This window comes from Gavia stellata, chromosome 8 (genome assembly GCF_030936135.1).
Source record: "Gavia stellata isolate bGavSte3 chromosome 8, bGavSte3.hap2, whole genome shotgun sequence".
Lineage (NCBI taxonomy): Eukaryota > Metazoa > Chordata > Aves > Gaviiformes > Gaviidae > Gavia > Gavia stellata.
In genome coordinates, this window is record NC_082601.1 from 21558150 (window position 1) to 21585182 (window position 27033).

The 27033-nt window shown below is 37.6% G+C and overlaps 1 protein-coding gene across 1 annotated transcript; it reads right to left on the bottom strand.

Annotated features, from left to right (window-relative positions):
• Nucleotides 1–1731: 1731 nt before the first annotated feature.
• Nucleotides 1732–12907, bottom strand: GALNT3 (polypeptide N-acetylgalactosaminyltransferase 3). The gene is made up of 10 exons (XM_059820334.1): nt 12396–12907; nt 10852–11024; nt 9453–9602; nt 8963–9197; nt 8092–8209; nt 7498–7698; nt 6253–6384; nt 5223–5324; nt 2396–2548; nt 1732–1854 (listed from the first exon to the last, which is right to left on the bottom strand). The coding sequence occupies exons 1-10, from the start codon at nt 12905–12907 to the stop codon at nt 1732–1734; spliced, it is 1899 nt and encodes a 632-aa protein (XP_059676317.1).
• Nucleotides 12908–27033: the final 14126 nt, after the last annotated feature.

A 27033-nucleotide genomic window follows, 5' to 3' on the forward strand; every position in this document is an offset into this window, starting at 1 on the left:
ATCAAAAGAAGCATGATCAGCAGGTCAAGGGAAGTGATTCTGCCCCTCTGCTCCAGTCTTCTGAGATTCCACCTGGAATACTGCGTCCAGCTCTGGAGTCCTCAGTACAAGAAAGACCTGTTGGAGCAGGTCCAGAGGAGGGCCACAAAAATGATCAGAGGGATGGAACATCTCCTGTATGAGGACAGGCTGAGAGAGTTGGGGTTGTTCAGCCTGGAAAAGACAAGGGTCTGGGGAGACCTTATTGCGGCCTTTCAATACTTAAAGGGGGCTCATAAGAAAGGTGGAGACAGACTTTTTTGTAGGGCCTGTTGTGATAGGACGAAGGGTAATGGTTTTAAACTATAAGAGGGTAGATTTAGACAAGACATAAGGAAGAAATTTTTTACAATGAAGGTGGTGAAACAGTGAAACATGTTGCCCAGAAAGGTGGTAGATATCTGCAAACATTCAAGGTCAGGTTGGAAGGGGCTCTGAGCAACCTGATCTAGTTGAAGATGTCCCTGCTCATTACAGGGCGGGGGGGTTGGACTAGATGACCTTTAAAGGTCCCTTCCAGCCCAAACTATTCTATGATAGATATATTTAAATATTTAATCAAAGGAAGGCTATTTATGAAGTCATAGCTCTACACAATCTATTGAAGTATACTTGTAGATGCTTACAAGAATACAATATTTCATTAAAAGAGCTAGCAGAATAGTTAGGAAGGCCAAAGTCTCACCTGGACTGATAAAACTGATGTCAGTCCCTTTTAAAATGGGAAAAAGCAACAAAAAAAAAAAAAAAAATCAACATGCAAGCATTTGCCCAAGAAATTATGTACAGATAGCATTAGAAACCTGTTAGGTAAACATTGCATAAATCACTAAAAGGTAGAAAAAGAAGTGGGTTTAGTAGATAACATGTAATTTAAAAGCAATAATGAACAAAATGCTGAAAAAAATGTGCTAATGTTAAGCAGCTCAGAAATCCATTACAATATCACTTTGTCATAAATTTTAAAATTCATGAAATATAAAAAACCTATACAAAAAGTTTTGTCTAAATAAAAGGAGATTAGTATCAGAATAAGCAGATTTTCCATTAAAATAATCACACATACATATTTCAGTGAGAATTATTTTTTCTTCTACAAAAGAAGAATTTACTTGCTAAAAGCTGAGCACAGTGTGGTAGCCTATTTGGCTTTACTGTGAAGATCAAACACTTAATTTTTCAAGTGAAGGAACTTAAAAAATACTGAGAAAGGTTCACTGAGTAAAGTAAATGATTAAAAAAATAAATGGAGTCAACCAATTGAGCGTAAAAATATACATATAAAGCATCTTGGATTTTAAACAGCATACAATAATTTCTTGAAACTCTACACAGAAAACTAGTCTTCGTCAGAAGTACTTACAATATGTGGAAAAACAATACACATACAGTCCCCATGGTGAAAGAGCACAATAGGATCCATGAATCAGTGGTCAACATATAAAGTCTTGTCATAGAAATATTGTAAACATTTTTCTTAATTGGGACCTCAATCATCTTTGGTATAACAGACTGCTAGGGAATCTCTGATGACACATTTTACATCCAACTTAAATAAGAGGGAAGAGAAACTGTTTAAACATTTTGCATTTAAAGTATGCGTCACTTATAAATGCAGTATACATATATGATCACAGTTTAGAATGGATCTTTTCTTTTAATAAAATGCTCACGGCCTATAAATATCAAATCTTAATTGTTCTGGCCAAAGATCCACTTCTGGAAGGGGTCTGATGGATTACAGGGTGCCAGACTTGGATGTTTTCCGTTTCCTGTAAGGCACATATGTAGTGCTGCACTGTACAGAGTTTGATCCTAAAGTGGGTAAAAAAGGAGGAAAAAAAAATTAAGTGAACAAAAAATGAGCATGTTATTTCCCCCCACTCTCTGTTTTTTCCCCAAGTTCATTGTTGTTAAAAAAAGTAAGGCCATATAGGTAGTGCGGGGGGGGTGGGGTGGGGTGGGGCGGGGCAGGGCAGGGGAGGCTAGTAAATGAATATGAGTAGTATGCAAGTGCCAACTTGTTTTGCTAGGAAATTTTTAAAAAATATTTTAAAAGATACAAAATATTTGGATTGACTTCCAGGTGGATGCCCAGACACACACACTAAAGCATATCAACTGTTTTTGTAAGTGACATTTCTACTTTACATTTAAAATAGCAAAATCATCAAGTTTTGATGTGATAACTGAAAAGCTGAAATTATCAACATTTTTCCCCAAAAAATACACTTACTCTTTTTTGGCTTCAGAACCAGAATTTTGTTTCTTTGGGGTTTTCTCTTCTATTGGAAATCAAAAATCAACTCATAAAAGATCACTGATAAAATGCTGATTCACTGCGCAGTCTATATACCTTTTGATGCAGCCATTGCTCTTCTCCAACGGCAAAGGTTTTCTGGCCTTTGTAGTTACATTCACGAAGCTGCACAGGTCCTTTAGAAGCATGCAGACAAAGCTCCTTCTGAATGTTATGTCGAATTTCATGGTGTGCAGAATATTCAAAGTACTATTTAAATAATTTTTTTAAAATTCAGTAAATAAATACAAACAAGAGTATTAAATTAAATTAACCCTTTGAAATTCCAATACAGAAAGTAAAAGATTTCTTTTGTTATTCAACAATTTGAGACTACAAAATAATTTCTGATTTTTAGCATACACACTTTGAAAGTGTTTACAAAACTAAAAGCATTTTTTAATACTAATGCAATGGAATATATTTAGAAGTACTTAAAAGTATAAATTGCAACTGACACTTGGTGCATATGCATTAATATCTCATTGCTTGCTCCCCCAGGATTCATAAATAATTCAAGGAGACAAACTGTAGAGTAGAGATAGTTGCATGAATAACTTAAATTTTGGAATTTCGTAACTTTAAAAATTTTTATTCAATTTTTGTTGCTGGATTTTGGGGGTTTTTTAGAGCAACAAAACCAAAAAATGTGTCACACGGAACAATACTCATTGCTCTACGTCACCTTTCACTGCTTGATCTAAACAATTAATGCTAACAATAGGATGCTGTTACTTTTTTTTGTGAGCTAGCCATCAGAAAAGTAGTATAAGCATGTATTTTGTGAGTGAATTTTACCATTATTTCCCGACAGCAGAGTACTCCTAAGGCTCAGGAATCCTAGGCTATAATTCAGGTCTTAACAGGGATTTAATTCTAACAGTTACAGACACAGCTGTCCTTTTATACCTCTCATCCTACCCTACCATCCTGGTCTCTTCCTTTTCTCCCCCATTAAATAGCAGAGTTCCTATCATGACATCCCATTACCACTGTTTCTTGGCTCCATAGGTCAGCCTTCGTCACCGTATCTTTCCTTTAATTATTAAGAGTTGGCACAGTTAGCTCCCTATGGCTTTCAACTATCTGTCTAATTGGTCAGCTTCCACCGCTTCTCTGCCTTGGCATCACCGGGAATAGCACTGAGGGACAAACAGGCATCTTGTTCTTAAGGCTCTGTGCTCAGCATTACTCCCTGAAACAGGTACTGCCAGGATTCACCTACTTAAGTCACTTAGCTCTCAGACATAATAATTTACTCTAAATCTGTTAACCTGACTTAATCTGTTATGATTTATCTTTTGATCTCCAAAATTTCTGCGAGCCCTGAAAATACAACTTGAAAGCTATGTTTAAAAGTTCATTGATTTTGGATATTGAGATGCTATTGAGATGGACATGTTCTCAGCCCCAGAATATTCTAAAAAGGAAGAATGATAAACAATTGATGTACAACTCTGAAAACTAGGTTCTTCCAGTCCCTTCTCCTGTCTCAAATATATGGATGAAGAAGACAGGTAGCATGGAAAATTTCAGCCTACACTGCTAAAGTCTGGTAAAGAACATAACATAACTGAAAATAGAGTATTGTAATGAGAAGGGTTAAGTAAGCAAATATGCACATCTCCTGAGCATTACCAGCACAAGCTGTATTAATATTCTCTGAAGGCTAGCATTTAAAGGGATTCAGACTGTTATTTTATGGCAGGAGGAAAAACGAAAACCACAACACTTGAAAGCATAGAGTTTTAGTACAATCCAAGATAATAATTTAGAGAGAGGTGACGATAGAAGCATACAGCAGACCTCTTAATACAGCGTCTTGGTACACTGCTCCTGCATTTATGACTATGACAACACTAAAAGGCTAATATAGTATTAATCCACAACAGAATTAAAAAAAGAAGTTCAATACTGTAAGAAGCTAATGTAACAGGGTAGTTGTTCATCTAGGCAGTACTCCATCTCCCACGAAAACTAATTAGGAAAACATCAACTAACTAGGATCATGGGTTTGAGTTTTCACAGTGCCATCAATGGATGGCTTTTAAGATTGAAGATTTTATTTAAAAAAAAGAAAAATCACAACTGTATTCTAACAAAAACTTTTAAAGCTGTGTTGACCTTTAGTTATTAAGGATTTACAGTTAATGAACTTTATTCCCCAAATAACTCTTTAAGGCAACAGAAAAGTATTCATTTCTGGGCAGGAAAGGAGACGTTACTTTTATTAGTATTACAGTAGTGCCTGAAGGATTCAGTATCTGACATCTATTGCAAGTCTTAACTGTAGAAGAAACAGAGCACCACTGCTGCCTCCAAGAGCTATGCATCAGAGAGTTCTTCTTGGACAAATTCAATCACATTATTCACTTGCATTAGCCAGTATAGGATAGACCACTTTGACCTCACACTATGAGGTTGCAAGCATGTTAGGGAAGGTGGCTCAGGCCTAGCCACTTGGTCTCCCACTGGCCGGATTCCCACCAACATCTTCCTTGTCAGTGCGAGTCCTGGTGGCAGAGAAAGAAGCAATAGGAGGAAGCATAAGGAAAGGAAGAATTAAGACGACAACACTTACAAGAAAGTAGTAAGGGTAGGATGAAAAGGTTTTGCATAGAAAGGAGTGATCAAGTGAAGCAGCGCAATTGTGTTAAAAATCTGAATCTGTATGCTGAACATAAAATGTTAGAAGTGGGGCACAACATGACGAGCAGTATGAAATTTTCCTTGAACAATCTATATAGGAATTAACTCTTAAAAAAAGAGAGAAAGAAAAACTGCATATTAGAAATGAGTCCATTTCTCTAAAATAAATGAAAAGCTTTAATATGGTAGAGTTACAGCTGAACAGATCATAAAAATCAGGTATCAAATATTTTACCTGATTTCCTCCAAGTCCGTGACAAGCATACATAATCAATGGTTTGCCACCATGGTTATTTTCACCAACATCCAGACACATGCGGTTACCTATGTTTTTTAACTAAAAAAAAAGGGTGTTATCAGAAAAAAAAAAAAAAGCAGCTCAGTGAGGATGACAAAAAATTAAACTGTCTCACTTGCATGCAAAACTAACCTTTGGCTTAACAACAATTATAGCTGTTAGTTCAGTTTTACTTTCTGCTATGCTCAAATCTAAAAATCCTGGTCTCTCAGAGTTAACTTTTCTAAACAAAAGCCTAGTAACTACATTACGGTTGTCTACAGCCACACACTGTTAATTATTAGGCTACTGGTATGCAAGGTTACTGTTATTCAAATTGCAATTTGAACAGATACACATAAAATATTCAAAACTGGAGGAAGGGGAAGGGCTAAGCATTGCTAAACGTTCACATTCACCTCAAGCTAAGAATTATTAGTTGTTTAATAATTTGTTGGTTTTAGCAATGCAATGTCTAACAAGTTATTTGGCAGAGGAAATGCAATGGTCTTTAAAAGAATTTATGTATAAATATAAAAACACACTTTCCTCATCATAAACCTGAGAAGCAAACAGCTGCCCAGTTTTCCTCATGAACTAGAAATTCTCTCAGACTTCTTACTTATAAAGATAAATTTACCTTGATAATTCAGGAAATCTCTCACCACCGCCTTAGTACTTTTGTGTCATTTTAACTGATAGTAATGGGCAGAATGTTGTTAGCAGCTTGAATCTTAGCAGGTTGCAAGATCCCGTTAAGCAAGCCTACTGTTAGTTATTAAGAAGCTTTGCTTACATTTCATATCACCATTCACAAAGCTACAAAATATTCAAATAGCAAGGTATGCAGAAGAGATTCTTTGCCCAGAGTAGTGACAGAAAACCCTAGACCAATTAGTAATAGCTGAAATCTCAATGCTATGGCTAAGGTAGCACAAAAGATCAGCAAACTGGATTATGGAAGACTACAGAAAATAATTAAACTTACATATCCAGAAAACAAAGGATTCAGGTCTGGCACATATGCTTCTGGATAAACGCTACTGAGATACCAGGTAAAATTTTTACACTGCAAACGCTGCCTTAAATCAAGTCTTTTTGAGATGTCTCCAAATGTTTTCTGTTAGAGGAAGGGAAGTAAGGAAGGATGGAAGAGAAATATACTAATGTTACTAATACCAATTTTGTACATATAAATCTACGATATTCTGTATTGTAGCATTAAACAATTTTTAAGCTTCATTTGTTGATTTGGTTTTTTTTTTTTTTTTTAATACCGTACTACTACAGTTACTGCTGTTTATTTTTCAGGTTCATAACACCATTGACATCCTGCCTGCAGCATTTCAAAGCACGTGCAAGAAAAATACATTGCAACATGGAAAGAATAGAAGTATTCTTAGTCCCAAGAGGGTTTTAACACAGTGCCATGAAGTGGGAAAGTACAAACAAGACCATACTGATGACAGCTATAAAGCTAACTGAACTCACTAAAAAGAGTGTGCTGAAATAATGAATTGGACTAATTAAATAATTGGCATAATAGTCAGTACAATGCAGAATCTCTGAGACAAAATTCAGTAGTTTAGCCGATAAACATGCTTAGGAAGTCTAATGCTATCAGTGATATAATGTTCACAAAAATTTATCGTACAAAGGGAGAAAAAATAGCTTCTTGAAGAAAACTCTAGATTCCAACTGGTGAAAGACCAAAGTTCCAGAAAACTTACAAAAAGTAAATAAACCAACACCCAAAGCCCCTGAATTTAACTTAAGTTTTTAAGCAGATAGAGACAGGATGGATATCTATCATTTAATAAGCTTTATCCTGCAGCTAAAGAACAACAAAACCTGCTTTTTAAGCAAAAATACTAAGCAACTCGAGATTAATGAGACATTATGTTTCTCACTCCAAATCAGTTTGCATTTTCTGTGCTCAGTAGCTTTTCTCAAGCTCTTCTGGTAGTTCCAGTAGCTGTTCAATGCAAACAACCTAGGATTTTAGAGAATGTATGGAAAAAACCCTACCAATCAAAAAACCCACCACACAAAACAACACTATCACCACCCAAACACTTAAGTTTTTCATGTTTGTTGGGGCTAAAGCATTAAGCAAACTGAACTCTGTCTTTTCATTAAAATATCTAGAATCCTTACATACTTTGTCAACAAATAACTTTTGCTCACCAAAACTTTCAACGCAGCAAGTGTGATTTCTAATACCACCACCTACTTGTTTCACAATTTTTGCTGCCTCTGTGTTTCTTCGGTAAAATATTTCTTTATATTCATCCATCCAGACTTCTGCAAGGCGGACTTGATTACGTGTAATCACTTGAGTACCTTTTGGGAAAGTATGGGGACTCTTGCTGCGAAAGACATGGCCAACAACAGAGCAAGGCATGATCTCCAACTGTCCACCACATTGCCATACCTAATAATAACATTTTTTGTGTAAGTGCACTGCAATTAGAATTAAGGGGGTGGAAAAAGATTCAGCAATGTTACTGTTCACCAGAAAAAAACCCAAACCACTAGCAAGAGTGCATGTATCAGGCATACCATAAGTAGATTTCCTAATCAGGTAAACCCTAGAAATGTACATTTCAGCTAAGCTATCAACCATAAACACATTTAAAAAAAAAAAAAAAAGAAAATCAGTTCAGTGAGCATGATTGTATTTTATTTCATAGGTCATTAGTAATTTATTTTGCATGTCCTAGTTGGCTGATTCAGCAGAGAAGTCAAGATCTAATACTAATTTGTCCTCAAAAGTCCTGTACACTGTCAGTATAGAGACCACTGCTAATTAAGTAACTAAACTTACTCTGAAAGACATTTCTATATTTTCACCTCCCCATATTTCCATTTCTTCATCATAGCTTCCAATGTGTTCGAAGTAGTCTTTTGATATTGAAAAGAGACCTCCAGCAAAAGTAGGTGTTCTGCAAAAGGAGATATTTACTGAGGAAGACAGAATTCAAAAAGGTAGATTTTTTCAAATATAGACGGTATGTCTGTTCTAGGAAGTTTCCATGCATTTGTCAGCATTTCACTATATTGATACATTTTCCTGGCATAGATAATACTTTAAGCAATTAAATCTGCCCACACTGAGTCTCATTTGACAGTTTTATTTTCATTTATTAACAACTGGTTTAGACTAATGACTGCTGGTATAAATGACAGCATCAGGAAAAATAACGTATTTTCCCTATGTGGAAGATATATCAAACGAAGTTATTACTCCTCCAGACCGGTAACCTGTCTGCAGCCAAAGCACATACAATTATCATCAAACGCACCACTGTAACAGTCTAGTATTGCGGTGCTCTGAACCTCTGTTGTCAAGGTTGATGAATGAAGAGCCAGAATCTATGGTACTGTCTCTGAAAAGAACTGTTTCTAATCCTCCTCTCCCCACTCCCTCCTGACGAAAAAAATATATAGAAATTGCTTATTATGTTCCTAGAAAAAAAGATAATGCACAGCAATTAATGTCTTAAGGAGGCTATATTTTTTTGAAAGCTTTAAAATTTACAATGTGCTTCTTAAAGAAAGTATTACAAAAACCATCTATGATGATAAGACTTCTGATTGTACTCATCTGAAGAACTAGTTCATTTACAAACTGCTGTTCATAAAGAAAAAACCCAAGAAAACTGAAGGATTTAAAATACTGTTCAAATTATGCTTACCTAATTGGATAGGTTTCATCTTTTCTTCTTTTATTTTCATGTTTAGGAAGAGACTCCCATCCAAATGACAAACTCCAATCAAAATTTCCTCTGTTGTGGCTATGTCCATAGGGAGATGGTTTACTGAATTCAAAAGTATTGAGATCTATAGAAGCAATATCAGGGCTTACAACAGCGACAGGGTTCTCAGCTATTCTTGCCAATAATGGCTCTAACCAGCCATAAAAGCATTCACCTATGGAGAAAATGGGAACAAGCACTGAATTTTTACTTGGCTATAAAGTAGCACATGGAATATTTTAACATGCCCACAGCAAGCCAATACGTGCTGCTTTTAAATAGCATTGCTAATCATATTTTCAATAATATGAAATAGCAATAGGAAAGATGATACATTGTTAATGTTCATAATTCATAAAAAATCTGCAATGTTAAATCAAAGACAAGAGCATTAAAAACCAGACCTGGCATAGTTACAGGTTACACTTACAATGAGCATCCAGAAAGGTAAGGGTCTCTCCTGTTGCTTCTGAAGCTCCCAACAACCGTGCAGTGATTAGACCTTTTCTTTCCTTTTGACGGACTACTTTAACTATTTGAAATTGTTTCACATATTCATCTAGTTTATCATGCAAGTACTCTAGAAAGAGAAATCAGTTCCAGGATATTCAGTGTATATACATGCCACTGCCTAAAATTTTACATTATTAAACTAACAGGATAGACAATTCACACTAATCCCAGGAATGACCTCAACATCAAAGCAGTAAACAATTCCTGACGGTTGAAGGTTATTTTCAGGTGCTGAGTTTTGTTGGGGGTGGGGGCGTAGGAAGAGGTGACTGGCAGAGAACAGGGATGGAACACTAAAAATATTCTACAAGAGAAAGGACATGTGCTAGTACACGTCTTCTACAGTATTAACAGTTTGAATATAGATTCAAAATCCATTTTAAGAGCAAACAGATCATGTACATACAACTGTACTCAAGTTACCTGCAGAACATGCAAATTTTTTCCTTAAAGATGGCACATTTTACACACAGTTTTCAAAGGCTACAATATTTACAACAGCAACAGAAGCTATACAAAAAACCTCTTTAAATGTGAAAAATTTGAGAAACAACCCCACATCCCTCATTAAACATCCCACACTATCTTCCTTCCTCTGCCCATCCTTATTAAACTGTACCAGTTTTAAACTGGTATTAAACTGTACTACTGAACATACTTTGCATCCAAGTATGTCTATATACTAAATACAGACTTGCAAAAAGTGCAAATACATTAATATAAGCATGTATGTATAGACATGTTCATCTAAAGTTAAGCATATAAAGTTTTTTGAACTTGTATTTGTGATCACGCTCTGTATACGTTCGATTATTTTTGGCAGTCAGCTTGAGTATTAAAGATTATTTTTCCATTAAATAATTTTACTTTCTAGGAAAGACATTGGCCTTCATATTAATGAAATTAATTAGCATAAAGAGAATCATTATGATAAAATGCAAATTGCTGCAAGCATTGCCCAATTTCTCCTTGGATGCTTTGTTTTATAAACTGTAATTGCTTTGAAGCACAAATTGCAGAGCTATTTGTCATGCAACCAGTTATGCAGTTTAAGCAGCACTAGAATTGGAATAATCAGAAATGGGGTTTAAAAGCCTTTTAGAGGACAAGAATTTCATATTTGACTACCTTATTAAAAAAAAGATGGAGGAGAACTATTTTATATTTTCTAGAAAAACAAACAAACAAAACCACTTAGAATACCATTATACATGTTAATGGTAAAGAGATATCCCCTTTTAACCAATTTATCTGCAGTCCTAAAATGTCTTAAATAAAACAAAACCAAACCAAGAGAAAATAGAAAGACCTCTTACCATCTACACTGGCATCATCCACCAAAATAATCTCCTTTAGAAGTACGGCAGGAGATGTATACAACACGCTGTGAACAGTTCTGAGTAGAGTGGACCATGCTTCATTATGAAAAACTATTATAATACTCGTGGTTGGCAACGGCGGGCAACGCTTAAACTTTTGTTCAATACATCTACAGATGAGAAAGTGTCAAATGTTTCAAAAGGGACAAAAAGTTTTGACTCAACTCTTAAAAAGAAACCCTTCTCTTTCTAGTACAAAGCTTTATAAGTATGGACATTAAATATTTCAGCTTCTCCACTCTCTATCCCAGTTTTGGAGCACAAAGGCAGGTGCTCCAACTGGAGAAGCTGTACAAAATATTTTTTAAAAAACATGATGAATAAGAATTCCACTTGAACAACTGACTCAGTTCTGCTTCTGTCTCACAAACGTTTGGGTACATTTCATATGGCACCCAGGTCTTCTTCAGAAAAAAATGTTATTCTATTGAGAGCAGCAGATACTGAGCTGCAAAATCATACTGTTCATCATTACTGTTGAAACACAAAAATACAAAAAAGAATATGTATTAGAAGAATGCAGAGTTTGCAAGGAAAAATAGAACAGATCTAATTTAGAACTTCAAAATTTTGTAGGAAAACCGTATAATCCTTAGGGCAGCATATCCCATTCAAACAAAACTATTTTAAACTCACAATTTTTTGAGACTGATGTACTCTGAAACATAACTTTAAATCTAATTGCAAGTCAAGATGACAAGACAACACTTCTGGATTCATAAGCTGCACACTTACCGTTTATTGCCTGTCAACTTTAGAGGCTGGAAGACTCCCCAAGGTAATTATCACAGCCATTGCCTCACAAAATAAACAGGTGAAAATTCACCAGTTATGCTCTAGCAAAGTTTATTCTGAGCTGCCCCACGTGTAACGTGATATTCATACTACCAGCACCAGCTCAGCAAGGTTAGTCACTTCTGACACAGATAGCTGAGAACATACCATCTGACACTGACAGAGACTGCTCATAACCAAAACCCACTCTATCCAAGTCCTACAGTCTTCATTAATAAAATTTTTCAATACTACAAGATTGCTGAGACGGTCCATTGCCTTGTTCAACAGTTTATAATGCCTAAATTATGCTTAAACTATGCTGGTGGTTTTATTAACACTAAATACTAAAAAAAAAAAAAAAAAAAGAGGAGGGGAAAGGGTGTTTAAATTGGTAAAAACTTTAAACCACGTTTATGGTTTTCTTCTAAGTAAAACTTAGCAGGCTTCCAGAAAGTCACTCAGAAACTGTAGCTTAAAGGCAAAAGCAGAAAACCATATTTAAATATAGTTACTTTGAATTCAAAACCATGGCAGAAGTGAGCCTTTCTAAACATTCTTGGCTTTGGCACTGTGGATCATTATGTACAGCTAATCATTATGTATAGCTAGGAGACTTTCCTAAACTATCACCTAATGCTGAACACTTTGCAGTCTGCATTTCTGACAAGTTTTTCAACTATCAGGACATACACATTTCAACATACTCAGGAGGACGAGTGTCTGGTCCAAGATCTCGGTGTAAAGAAATCCTATCACTTGCAAATGCATTGAAACAGTGTTTTTCTTCTCCACGCTGTTTTTCTTTCTGTTCTTCTGAATTTAAGTTGATGGTTTTAAATGCTTTACCAGAAGCTCCAGGAGCATTAGGATCTTGAAGGGGTCGATCTAGAAAGGGTTTTAGTTCCACTGCAGTATAATATCCCGGCAAACACTGTCTCTCTCCAGGAATCTTAGTTTGCCTAACGGGTGCTTTTATCTGCATTTTTGGCTTTGCACCTTTGATATTGTTCATAGCATTTAACACAAGACCTAATACATGACTTTTCTTTCCAACAACTGGCTCAATCCCTGCTTCATCTTTAAAATCTTGAACACCCACTTCTCTTTGTAATAAAAATAAAAATACCAGAAAGACAAACACAATAATGCTAAACTTCCAAAGTTTCCAGTGAAAAAATAATTTCTTGAATAGTTTAGGTGGTTTTTTCAAAGCCATTCTAGTTTAAAAATTTATCACAAGACAAAAGTTTCTGTGAATTACGTTCTTCAAATAGGTCACAGCATTTCTTGAAATTATAATACCTGGAAATTAAAACAAAAAGTATACATTTAGACATCTAGCATATTTGACAATGTAAAACCACAAGAAATAAATAGGCAGGAATTAATTCACAACTCACAACTGTCAAATATTATGTGTCCATCACTTAAAGATAGGTCAAACCTATCTATAAGATACCTAAGATGCACTTTCCCTGTTTTTTTGATTTGTTTTTGTGGGATTTTTAATTTTTTTTAATACTCTTCAAATAGAAGAACCAGAAAGCAGGCATACCACTAAGAATGAAATGCTATTTCTACACAATGACACTACTTCACATTAATTTTCTTCCAAATCTTGGAAATTAAGTTTTTTAAAGTGAGAGGAAAGTGTTGTTTTAAGTCTTGTAGAAGCAGAGAATTTTAGTTCAATGATGAGATAGAAGGAAAACAGGTGGAATCAACAGTAAGTTCAAGTTGCATATAAGAAAGAGCCACATAAAAAGTGAACTATAAAGACAGGAAGGACTTCTCAATCAACTTATTTCAACAATTTGGAAATTTCCAATATTTAAAAAAAAATATCCACTTCAAGATTAGATGGAAGTAATCAGACTTCCAAGTGGGAATTTTTAGATTAATTTAGTTATCTAGTATATATGTTCAATGCAGATTTAATACAGGTAATGCGGAGTAGGTTAATTTAGCCTGAGGATCAAGTACTCATTCTGTATATTTTTTTCATTCACTTGTACTGCATTTTCTGGCATTTGCTGCTGCAACTCATCAAAAGAACATGTCAAAGAGCTCTCCTCTTTCAGGAACTCTGCCTGTATTTTTTTTCACAGACAAGCAATTACTCAGCAGCTTTCAAAGATAGGGAACTATGAAAAACATTTGAGGACTACCAGAATCCAAGTGATTTGAATTAAATTCTCTCTGCAAAACTGGCAGTTTGCAAGAAGGGGAAAAATAGCAACCAGCCTGAACTCAAAACACAGCTTTATTTTTGTGCAAGTTGCACGTATGTGAACTGAGAAATGAAATAAGCAGCATCTAGATAAAAGCCACAGTTAATTCCCACTTGCTAACTACTGACCACAGAATTGCAAAAAAATACTTTTCTATTTCATCCTTTGAAATACAAATAGATTCTGCATTTCTTAATTGGAATAACATACACTCAGGAAGAGATATAACTTATAGAAAACAGAAAAAACCTCACCTGGTTTCCTTCAAGAATTTGCAGGGTAAGTTAAGCATCTGGACGTGTTCACATTATAGTTTATTTCAAAGCTTACGTCAGCTTTTTTTAACAAACTCATACATTAAAACTACAGTAGTTTTACCATAAAGCTATTGTTAGAAGAATGCAAAGGGGAAGCTCATTACAGCATTGCCATATAGATACTAAAAGGTACCAAAAATGTGCTTCACAAGGCTCACAAAATTTCCAAGAAAACTCATAAAAAAAAAATCCAGTTCACTTCTGTCTCACACATTATTTTCCCATTTTTCTTTAGTGCTGAAAAATTTGTACTACAATACCGATACTTATACACTGCAAGACTAAGAATTAAAACTTCCGTTCCTGGTGAAAGGTCTGCAACCAATTTACCAAACTGCCAGATTAAAAAAATGCCTTGTTTTCTCACAACATCTGGTGGGTTGATCTTGGCTGGCCGCCAGACACCCACCCAGCCACTCTCTCACTCCTTCTCCTCAACATGACAGCAGGGACAAAAGAAGATGGAAAAGCACATGGGTCAAGATAAGGACAGTGTGACCACTTACCAATTACTGTTGCAGGGAAAACAGACTCAAGGATGATTAATTTCATTTATTGCCAATTAAGAATAGAGTAGGATGCTGAGAAACAAAAGACAAAACTAAAACCAACCCCCCAGGCTCAACTTCACTCTTTCATTCCCAACTCTTCTATCTCCTTTCTCCCAAGTGGTGTAAAGGGGATGGAGAATGAGGGCTGCGGTCAGCTCGTAACGCTTCATCTCTGCCGCTCCTTCCTCTTCACACTTTTCCCCTGCTCCAACATGGGTCCTCTCAGCAGGGTACAGTACTTCAGCAAAAACTGCTCCAGCATGGGTGATCCACGGGTCACAGTTCCTGCCAGGATCTTGTTCCTGCATGGGCTCTCCATGGGCTGCATCTTCCTTCAGGGTATATCCACCTGCTCCAGCATGGTTTCCTGCATGGCCTGCAGTGTGGATTATCTGCTCCTGCGTGATCGTCCATGGACTACAGAGAAATATCTTCTTCACCGTGGTCTTCTCCATGTGCTGCAGTGGGACAACCTGCTTCACTGTAGTCTTCTCCACAGGCTGCAGGGGAATATCGGCTCCGGTGCCTGGAACACCGCCTCACCTCCTTCTTCACTGACCTTGGTGTCTGCGGGGTTGTTTCTCTCACATTTTTCTCACTCCTCTCTCTCACAGCTGCTGTGCAGCATTTTTTACCCTTTCTTAAATATGTTATCACAGAGGCACCACCTGCTACACTGAGTGGTTCAGCTTTGGCCAGCAGTGGGTCCATTTTAGAGCTGGCTGGAACCAGCTGTGTCCAGCACAGGGGCAGCCCCTGGTTTCTTCTCACAGAGGCCACCCCTGCAGTCATCCTCACCTCGCCATGTAAATGCAATACACAATGTAAAACACTAAGCATATATACAGATCAGCACCCAGCAAGACGACTGTAATTTGTAAAACTACCATTGCTAGATCTGCAAGGGCTCTGCCTGAGACCACAGCCTCTGCAACCTGTTAACCAGGAATGTTTTCGTAACACCATAAAGAAAATCACATTACTGTTTCTCAGTGCACCATGCACAAGCACATATGATACTAGTAAATCTTAAAGCTTAGGAATCAATAAGCAATATAAATACATCTTCCTCAAACAGAAAAATGAAAACACTTTTTTTTTTTATATTTGGGGTACTTAATATTATAAGAGAGGTCTGCCAACTCCTTTATCTCACAAGCAGTCATTAGGCATAGTCAATCAGGCAAACACCTGGGAGGGGGGCATTAGCGCTGGTTGATTTGTTTCCAAACATTGTTGCCCTCAAATTTCTTTTATAGCACTAAACAAGCAACTATGTTCTCCAACTTCCTCTAGGCCTCTTCCTCTTGGTAAAGAGACTTAAAACTGTCCATGACAAGAGAAAGGTTAAGCATTAATGAACATAATGGTATAAGAGATGTCATGAAAAGAGATGTTAAAGTTAATTCTATATAGCAACACTGACTGTTTTACACTGAAATTATGCTTAAATTTGAGAACTTAATCAGTATTTGAGTCAAATATTTATGACTGTCTCTTTTTGTTTTAATGAGCTGGCATGAGACAACTCAGAAAGGGTAGAAAAATTACATGGTATGGCTACATAACTGTTATTGCCTTAGTACCAGAGAAATCTTTTAACTAATTTAACACTTACTTTAGAGAGTTAAAGTTGCAGTTCTCAGATTTCCATTGTTCATCTTCAGCATTTCAATTAATGCAGCAATATTTACTTATGCTAAGCTCACTACGTCACAATTTTTTTTTCTAATTTTATGTTTACTACATGAACTTTGGCTTCATTGTCTCCCGCAACAAAAAGGAGAAATGGACTAGAAAATACCAAAGATTTCTGCCATAGATTTTTAACACATACTTCAAACTTCTGCTGCTGCTGGCTTTGATACACTAACCTATTCTTCACAAACCATCAAAAGTACATATGTACATTTTACCAAAAACTTTAAACTACATTATTGTTATTTTTATTTGGGATTATTTCCTGCACAAATTGAGCATATACAAACCCTTAGAATACTCATGATTGACACAACACAATAGTCAAGATATCTGTAAATCAAAATAACCAAAATCTAAAATCTATCCAGAATACTTCTTGCACTACCTGTGTTTTGCATACATCTGTTTTCAGACAAGTGAGGCATTAAAGACTATAATAAGCAGACCTCATGAGCAACCAAGAACATATAACAACTTATTCAACATTTGGTTTCCTATGTAACTATATTCACTTTTATCTCTGACTTCTCTTTGACAAGGTATTTCCTTGTATTGGATACATCTGTCTTGGCTGCCCAACTACAGCAGGCTGCCGTAACACACAGGTGAAATATGTCTGCCCTAGAAATGAAAAGACAACTCACCTGAGTTAAGTGGCTTGTGCAAGCAGAGCAACACAACTTAACCCTTTCAATGGGGATGTGTACATGGCAGCATGCTGTGCACAAAAATAAGTGCAAGCGATGGTTCTTTTTTTAAAGAAAGGATCGAGTGATAGCCTTGGGATAGTATTTGCAGCAGAAGTGAAGTGGACGGGCTCGTTTGCCACAAATGTACAGCAGACTACATTATCCAAAGAACTTTTGCCATGAAAGCTGGATCTTCCTTAGGGTTTTTACCAGGATAATTTTGTAGTCAGAAATACAAGTTTTATTCCCCACAAATGCCTCACACGTTTTTATGGCATGGCAACATCAGTAAGCACAGATCAAGCTACTGTTCCATCCTCCAGGACATGCTGACAAAATATATGGTACGATTAAACTGCCTGAGGTGACTGTTTAGGAAAGTGTTTAATCTTCTATTCATTAGTGTTATTTTCACTAATAGTAGTCTGGATTCTTACGGCATTTTGAAATAATTAGCCCTAAACATCAGAAGTTGGGTTTTAGGGATTTTATTTTTTTTTAAGAAGAAAATAACCAGAAAACCAGTATGTACTACAAAAGTCTTCTAAAAAGTGCCAAAAAGCAGCTACCACACTACTTCAAACCACATCACATGGGTAGTGTGTGAATTCAACACACAGTCTATGTTACATTATGCCACCCACTAACTGTGATGTCACACTGTCTGCAAGAACTCCAGCTTACAAGAAAGCCTCACTACAGTAGTCAACGAGTAGACAGCTCTGACTTTTGTTAGCTTGGTCTGAACAACACTGTAGGCAATAATTAAAAAAAAAACCCCACGTTAAAAAGTCAAGATAACTCAGCAGAAATTCTTTCAGACCATACTGTAGGAGAAATTTCTTGGGATTAGTAACAACAATATACTTGATCGCAGTTTTTTAAATAAAGCTGTTTTAAAATCAACTTCTGTTTTATCTGAATGATAAATAGGGTTCTAATGTTTCCTGAGAATGTTGCTTATAGATCATAAAAAAGAGATCATTAAAAAAAAATAATTTGAAAAGAGAAAAATAATCTTAAGAATTATTTTAATCACAACTATTTAACTACAAAACTCTGCTTCACCCTTAATTTAATTTCTTCTGCAAGTCCAGAGTCACAGTCTCATTAAAAACCTTGTCTATTTTTTCTTATTGGCTAAGTATACAATCCCTTTATCAAGACTTTAATGGTCCTTTAATCAGAAAGTGTGTGTGTGAATAGAAACACTGAACAAATTCTTTAGAAAAAAAAGACCTGACACTCATGATCAACTGTTCTTACCAAATTAGCAAAAGTCTGCCAAAGATACATCATTACATGCATTGGAATACTTTACCTCTAAGAAGTCCTACTTTCACCACTGCTATTTCTGAATCTAAAATTCTAGATAGGGCTTTTTGTTTTCTTTGTATGAATACCAATGTAGATCCTACTAAAACATTAGCTACTGAAACAATCATTTTGGTGATATTCTAGTATTCTACCACCACGGAAACTGAGTTTTTTCTACCAGGAAAAAAAAAATTAAAAATCACTGTACAAAACCATTTCCACTTCCTAGAAGTATATCCGAGAAGAACATCTACTTGCATTGCCACCTCTTGTGACAGACTAAGAAACGTCCAATTTGGAGTGAACTTTTCATACAGGTTTAGCTGAATATGGAATACGAAGGCTTTCCACACAATCAAGAATATTCAAAAGCACTTCAGAACTTGGGGAAAATGAAAACAGTTGCTTAAGTTTACCAAACTATGCAACTGTTTACAAGAATACTAGCACTTGGCTTAAATAAAGGAACAAATTATAAAATGAAATGTACAGAAATTAAAGATTAAGGCTTCATGTGAAAAAGAGAAACAGAATCAGCTGGCCAGTTTCTATCTCTACACTTGCAACAAAAGATAATTGCCTATCTGTTCCACTAAGAATTCCTACTGAATACACTCCTAGATAGGGCACACATACCTAAAAGAAAGAGATTCGCAAACCCCAGGTACTGTTCCTCTGGGTACATTCTTTGAAGCTCAGCCAGTGGAAATGTGGTTCTACTCCTGAAAAAAGTAAGTTGTAAGAGGAATACTGAATGTACTCAGTTCCTGAGTCTTAGTTTTAGAAACATTAAGGGCATAGATTATTCTAGCAAAGACTGGACGTAACCTGCCCCAGTGATTATTACAGAAAAATCAGAAGCTGTAACTGGATGATAACACAATCGGCTGAAGAAATTCAGAGCAGCAGCAGCCCAGAACACCTAGCTGGAAAACAACTTTGTAAACTACCTTCTACATCAGTTTCTTTGAGATTAAAAAAATAAATAAAATAAAAAACCAAACCCTCCTATGTATTCTAATGGAAGCTTCCAAAAACTCTTTCAAAATGAGCACTACTACTATTTTTCTACGGCAAAGCAGCATACATGATAGGCAGATAGATAGTTCCCTGTCACAACAGATACTATCTTAAAATTATACAGTAACCATATATTATAAAAAATATTTATGGCTCATTTTTACAGTCCTGGAATGATAAACATGCATTGAACTCAACTTAAATTTAAACTTCACTCAACTCTGCAGATTTCTTTTTTTCTTGGCCAGATTGGTTTGCGCCTCTGTTAAAATCATTTTAGACTGTCCCTAAAAATGCCATGATGACAAGTGAGCACCATAGCAGCTGTAAAGTGCTGGTTTAACTTAGAAGGATTAGTGTTGATTTTCACTTAAGCACCAGAAAATAATCTCTGGATCATAACCCAGGGAAATTTTTTTTTTTTTGTTTTGTTTTCCTGATTGTAGTAATGTTTCCAAGATAACAAAAGCATCTGACTATTAAGTGCAGGGCTTGAAATCACAGTTTTACACCCTAGTTGGCCTTAAACTTTTGAGTTGTTTAAATGACGAGTGTAAAGCAAAGCAAGCCTCCTCATGGATTTTTTGAGATTTACTGAGGTTTATTGGGTCAGTGACTGCTAAACTAATCTTTGTCAGAATCTCCCAAAGGTGTCTTCACTTTTCCTCCTCTCCCCACTTGACTGGTGCTTTTCCAGCTGCATTTCACTGCTGAATAATCTTACCTAACAACAAATAGTCATTTGACTACGGAATTTAATTACTACGTCACTGTCAGTAGTTTTGCGACATGATTTCCCTGTTTGTAAGCAGAACTATTTCCTATGGCACATGATATTAGTGAATCTTAGGAAAAATCAGACAATGGTAAGACAGATGTCAAGTGAATAAAATGATGCTTTACATGAGTGGACAAGATCTAGCACTTCATGGTCTAGAAACTTGAGGCACTTTCAAATCTTCTAGAATATAAGCATAGAAATGAGCAGATTAGAAGGTAAAACTCATAAGTGCTGGCAGGCACCTGATCAGCAATTCATATTATGAGCATTCTCTACATTGATTCCAAAGAAAGAGGAAGCCCTGCACTAGGTATCAGCTCTCGGAACAGACAGAACAGGCAACAAATTTATGCAAAGCAAAAAGGCACGTCTCAAAGCAACGCAGCTTGTCACCTAGAACCACAGACTTTGGGGAAATGTCACAGAGAGGGCAATTAGATCTTGTTCCGATTTTGACAGAAGTCAAGATATGCAGGCTGCTGCTGGTATGGCCCCACCAAAAAAAAGGGCAAAGTTAAATAGCAATAGCAGTTACGAGAAGGAGGAAACCTGGTCTTCTGCTCTTTCCCACAGTACAACAAAAATAGTAATCTGGGCTCTCTGTAACTAACTTAATTTTTACTTGCTATGTTATTGAGAAGCCTTAAGATGATAGTAGCAGATGCCAAACTGACCAGACCACTGAGCAAACCTAGTTAAAAAAAGAAACCAAAAGCCTTAAGGTAGCTGTTCTATCTCAGTCTTTAACTGTTGCTTAGGTCAGCAGCATAGCACTGGCTTTAGTCAAGACTTGACTAGATTGATCAATACAATTTATAAATTTTTTAAACAAAAGACATTGCTTTGTAACAGAAAATTAACATGTAAAACACTAGTGAGATGCATACACAAAATTTGTATTTCCAGTAAGATATTTTTTACTTAACCAATAAAAACATTTATTAATAAATGCTTCTTTATACAAGCACATTTACACGAAGTTAAAAAAAAAAATCCATGAAACTAAGGTTATCTATGTTACAATTAATTTTTTCCGTCAGTCCTCCAGAGCCCAGAAAATATTTGTAAGTACCGTTGCCTGCTGTGTAGAAGACTAACAAACTGCCTGAGAAAAGCGAATCCAGTAACTTAAAAGCACTTCATATAGGATGAAATGTACCAGAGGAAGCTGGCAACGTACACAAAGAAACTATCACCCTACTGTTGCCAAATCAATGCGGTACTGTAGACAAATACTTGGGTGGGATCAGTACGTGGCAACAGACACCTCCCTCAGTCAATACTTTTGGTTTGGACAGTGCATCCGGCTGGTGGCCAGCACTTCCCGGAGACCTGTTTGCCCAGCTGCCAGGCAGCAGCGCCCTTCTCCGCAGCCGGAGCTCCTCGCCCCGTTTCACGTTCGCCCAGAGCGGGACAGGCAGGGCTGGGCTGTCCCCAGCCCCCTGGCAGGCCCCGGGGCTGGCTGCGTTGGGTGGGGTTTGAGGGGACTGCGTGGGGCGTGTGCGAGTGTGTGTGGCTGGGGGGGAGTGCGTGTGAAGGGCTGTCTGAGGGGGATCCTCCGGGCAGGCCCCAGACCCACGTCTGCGCCAGGACCGCTCCTTCATGTCACGACTCCCTCCCGCCTGTTGCGCCCCCCGCCACGCCGGGCGCACCCGGACGGTTGGCAGCGAAGCGGCACCGGGCGCTGCCCTGCCGCCGGCCACGGCCCCTCGCCGAGGAGGACCGGAGCCGCCCGGGGGCTCCTGAAGCCAGCGGACTCCCCCAGCCCCACAGCTCCCCCACTCACCTCGTCCGGCGGGAGGAAGACGAAGGCGCTGCCCGAGCGAGCGGCTGCAGGCACAGGGAGAAGCCGGCGCCCTCCGCCGCTCCCGCCCCGGCCGGGAGGCCGCCCACGGCGCGAGGAGGCTGAAGCCGGGCGGACTGCTACAGCTTCCGCCCAGCGGCCGCCAGGTGCGCGCGGGCGGCCGGCCCTGCGCCTGCGCACTGCCCCGCCCTCACCTGGCGCCCAGGTGTGCGAGGCAGCTGCCGCCGGCGGGCTGCGGGGGCCGCGCGCGGCGGCGGGGGGAGGATGCGCGCGCGCCGACGGGGGCCCCGCGCCGGGGAACGAGCCCTGCCCGGGGGTGGGGGAGACAGGAGACCCTCAGCGGCGGGGGGGGGGCAGGAGGACACGGGCTGCCGCAGGAGGCGTTCCAGGACACGCACGCTTTTGGAGGGGAACGCTTTACTCATCCCTCTTCGCCTCCTCTACCCCAAGGAAAATGCGATTTTTAGGCAATTACATAATGCGCAGCGCAGCGGGGCACGACCATCGCTGCATGCGTTAACATCCAAATTACAGATTGCATTTTAAGGATCACGGCAGGGTGCTGGGGCTTTTTTCTTCAATCACCTAAGTGTTATGTCGCATAAGATGTGGCTGACCAAGCAGTGCCAGCTCACGTTCCTGGGAAACGGAACACAAAATCCCTGAGAGGTGAGATCAGAGTTTGAGAGAAAGGACATCACACTGAGTTCCCTTCCTTTACAATGCAAAGTTGGCCAGAGGGATAGCTATAACTTTTTTTTTATATATAAAAGTATGGTTTAATTTTGGGGAGAAAAAAAAAGTAATGATCGCACAAAGTTTGCTCCTAACTTCCCTTCTTTCAGTCGCAGCCCAGCACTCCAAAGGTGATTTCTTTCAGCTTGCTGAACTGCAGGTAGCTAAATTTGCTCAGCAAAAATACGGTTAGTGGGGAGTAGTTATATTGATTCTACAGCAGTGACAAAAATGTTAATAGCAGTATTTTATGATGGAATTGATCTTCCCCAGGAACACTTAATTAATGAGGATTTAGACCAGAATTAATCACAATTAATGTGTTCTGTTATTTCTATCATGTTAAAATCCCTCCTTATGCCTTTGAAAGGTGAGGCCTGAACTGTATCAAGTACTACATCACCTTAGACATGCATAGCAAACAGCCAGCTTTTCATAGCACAAATTTCAAGTCAGGCAAATTTCTCGTGTGAACATTAAAAAACCTGCTGTTTTCCAGAATAAAGCCTGTACTAACAGGCATACTGACTCCTTAAAAAAAAAAAAAGTAGCACTTCAGAACAAGATTTAGACCATTCACTTGGATCCTTTTTTAGGAAGCACCATGTCACATAATTATCAAACCAAGTTTTGGCAGAGATAAAAACACGGGATTTTTGCAGTAACAGTTCAAATCTAAACATTTTAGGGCAGGGCAATGTTTTTTAAAAAAAAAAAGAAAACAAAAAACAAACCCAAAAATAGTGGTTCCAATTTAATTACAAGAAGCAGCAAGAGGTAAAACCAGAGTGAATGAAGCCAGAAATCACAATCACAGTTGTAAGGAGCCTAAACTGACAAAATAGTGATCTTACTTTAAAAAGTAACATAGTCACAAGCTGATGGAGGAGTATTTGCTATTGAAATTTTTCCTTAATTTCTTCTCCTATATTTTCCTGTTCAGCATTGTATAGGGAACACACTAATGAGTTCTTTATGATCAACTTCCTAAGAGCTGGAATCTACCCCCACTACTGAGACTTCCCTGGAATGTCACCTGGACCACTTTCAAAGACAATTCATTCAGAAAATTTTCAACAAATTCTCTAACACTATAAACTCTGTTTAAACTATTACGTTTATAAGCTAATCACTCACCTAACAGCTAACAAGATTAAGGTTTAGGTTACTAAACCAGAGTTGCCTGATTTATGAGCCTTTCTAAAAATTGCTGTAGCCACATTTGAGAAGTGACTCATGATAGTCAAACTTAGTCCAGGGACAAAAACCGGGAAAAACTGAAAATTACTTCTACTCTATTTTTCTATGAGAGTCTTGCTAGTCTAGTTATTTTAGCCAATTATACTAATTATTTTATCTAACAATACTTTCTAGACCATCTTTCTAGTACTGGTACAAATCTGAAAAAGCAGTAGGGAATTTAAACAGAAGTATTTAGTACACTGTTACCGACATGCTTACATACCCTCGAGAAGATATTCTAGGCATTATGTACCTGCAGGGGAAAGGGGGCCAAAAGAAAGGAGGAAGAGACACCTATGGCTTATGTTGCTATAGCTACAAGATGCTTAGATTTCCAGTTTCAGTGAATGAATCAATAGAAACCACAGCTTCACTCTCCTATTCAAAGGCAAAACTGGAAGATGGGTTGCTAGGCAACACCACACTAAAGACTGCAGCTCTTTGAAATTAGCATTACGGACTCCCTCCATCCCAGGAGTCTCTTCCATTCAAAACCATTTATTAAGAAAGGGGCTAAAAAAAAAAGCTACCAGGATATGCATTTTTAAAATAAGAAACTGTAAAATCAGAAGGAAAGCTGAAATTAAACACTCTCAATTAGCTGGACTAAAGAGAAATGAAACAAAGCCATTCCTTCTGCAGAGAAAGTAAAAAAGATTTCGTAAGGACAGAAAAACTTAAATTGATCTATATAAACCAAAATGGAAATGGAAAGACCATTTATGTCTTTCGGGAATACTATATTAAGCAAGTTCTTCTCTAAAGGACTATTTATACCCACCCTTTTTTTTTTTTTAACTGAAATCCAAAAGATGTACCTCATTTGCACTCTTCTTTTAAAGACCTCATCCATAAAAATATACTAGTGGCTAGATATGCTCAAGATGGCTAACGGGAATTCAGAAATCTTCTACTCGCCATGGTACACAAATAAAGCTCTCCACCAAAAGTTAGCCTCGAAAAGCTTAAACTCTCAGTTCAATTTCTATCAACTAATTTCTGTGTCTTATCATTGTCATGACCTAATCTGTTACCCATATTATGAAAGGGTAATGTCTATCTCATGCTCATGATAAAAACAAAATAAAGCAGACATAGATGCAGATTAGTCTTGTCTTTCTTGAAAACCATCTTGCATGTATTGATATAAAACCACCTATTTTTATTCTAAACTTCAGCTAAGTGTTATTCCAATGCTACTGAGGAAGCAAAACCACATTGATCCACCATGGATAGGACTGTGTACAAAGAAGTGCTGTTTTATTAGAAACTGCCTTGGTATTACCTTTTATTCTTTTAGCAGTGAAAAAAACCCCACCCAAAACAGCATAGTTTAAGAATTCATAGTCCACTGACACCCACAGCCCAGCTCCCTTACAAGTTTCCCCCCCAGCCTCAGCATTTTCCAGATCCTTCCATGTTCCTCATTCCACTCCCATTCCATCAGTTTTTCCCCAGTCTCCTAAGTCTTCTTCCTCAGAGCTCTATCACGCTGCACAACTTGCAGCCAAAAACCAGGGAGCCTGTACCATGGCTGGTACATTTATGTAGACTCTGATTGCCAGTGCTCAAACAGAAGGGATAAGGCTACAGCATAAGTTTCAAGGTTCCCTCAGGAAGGGGATGCCACTTATTTGGGTCTTTTCTCAATTCTAATATTCATACAAAACTTGTAGAAGTGTTACAGTCCTGAGACACATCTATTAATTTTAATTTAGCTGACCAACAGCTCAAAAGTTACTGGAATGCAGAGTCTGGAAACCACCAGTAGGTAGCATCATTGCTTAAATGATGCATACCAACCTCTTCAGGAAACAAGCCTATTAAGTCACCCAAGATACAGCACCCAGTTACTGAGAAGCAAGATTAGATATGATTGTGAACAGGCTCCCTTTTGTAGCCTTAACATTCAGTTGTTGTAACAAACAAACACAAAAATCAAATGAAAGTGACTTTACACAAAGTCAACATGAAAAGCTAAAGTTACCTAAGGAAGCAACTGAAATTGGTTATTATAAGAAACTTAATCACTAGCATTAAGGACTCTCTTTTCATGACAAAACATGACTTTTCTAGTCAAATACATACAACATCAAGTGCTGTTTGAAAACCAAATACAGTAGTGTAACAGTGTTTTTTGTTAGGCATTTGTTTTTTCAAAAATTCACAGAATCACTAAGGTTGGAAAAGACCTGTAAGATCATCAAGTCCAACCATTAAAAAAAAAAACAAACCAAAAAACAGGAAAACGACACCACACAACACCACACAACCAAAAAAAAAACCACACCACACACCACCATGCCCATCAAGCCACGTCCCACAATGCCACGTCCACACGCTCCTTGAATACCTCCAGGGAGGGTGACTCCACCACCTCTCTGGGCAGTCTATTCCATTATATTACTACTCTCTCAGTAAAGAAATTTTTCCTAATATCGGGTCTGAATCTCCCCTGGCGCAACTTGAGGCCATTTCCTCTTGTCCTGTCACTCATCACTTGGGAGAAGAGGCCAATTCTGCATCACTGGCAAAAAAACCCTGATCCTTCTCCTTTCTCTCATTCATTTATGATATGTTATTGCTCCCTCAAAGATCCACAGGTATATTCTGTATATGAGACAAATCAATCTCTCAAAAAAGGTACTTAATATGGATTAAACAAAATGAGTGCCAATTTCTGTACCTATGACTGCGCTGTCTACACATGCAATGTTGAAAGACTAAAACACTCCATGTTAAAAATATCAAACATTTCTCTTCATGGAAATCTGACAGGTGGATAATAGACAGCATGAGTAGAAAATAAATTGTGTAAGACTTGCATGACCTATAAAAGCCTTTACTGAATATTTACATAAGATCTTAATTTTATATATTAGATTTTCATTGAAAAGGTAAGTTTCATTAAGAACAATGTATATAGCTGTTTTTTCAAGATTAAAAAAATAAAG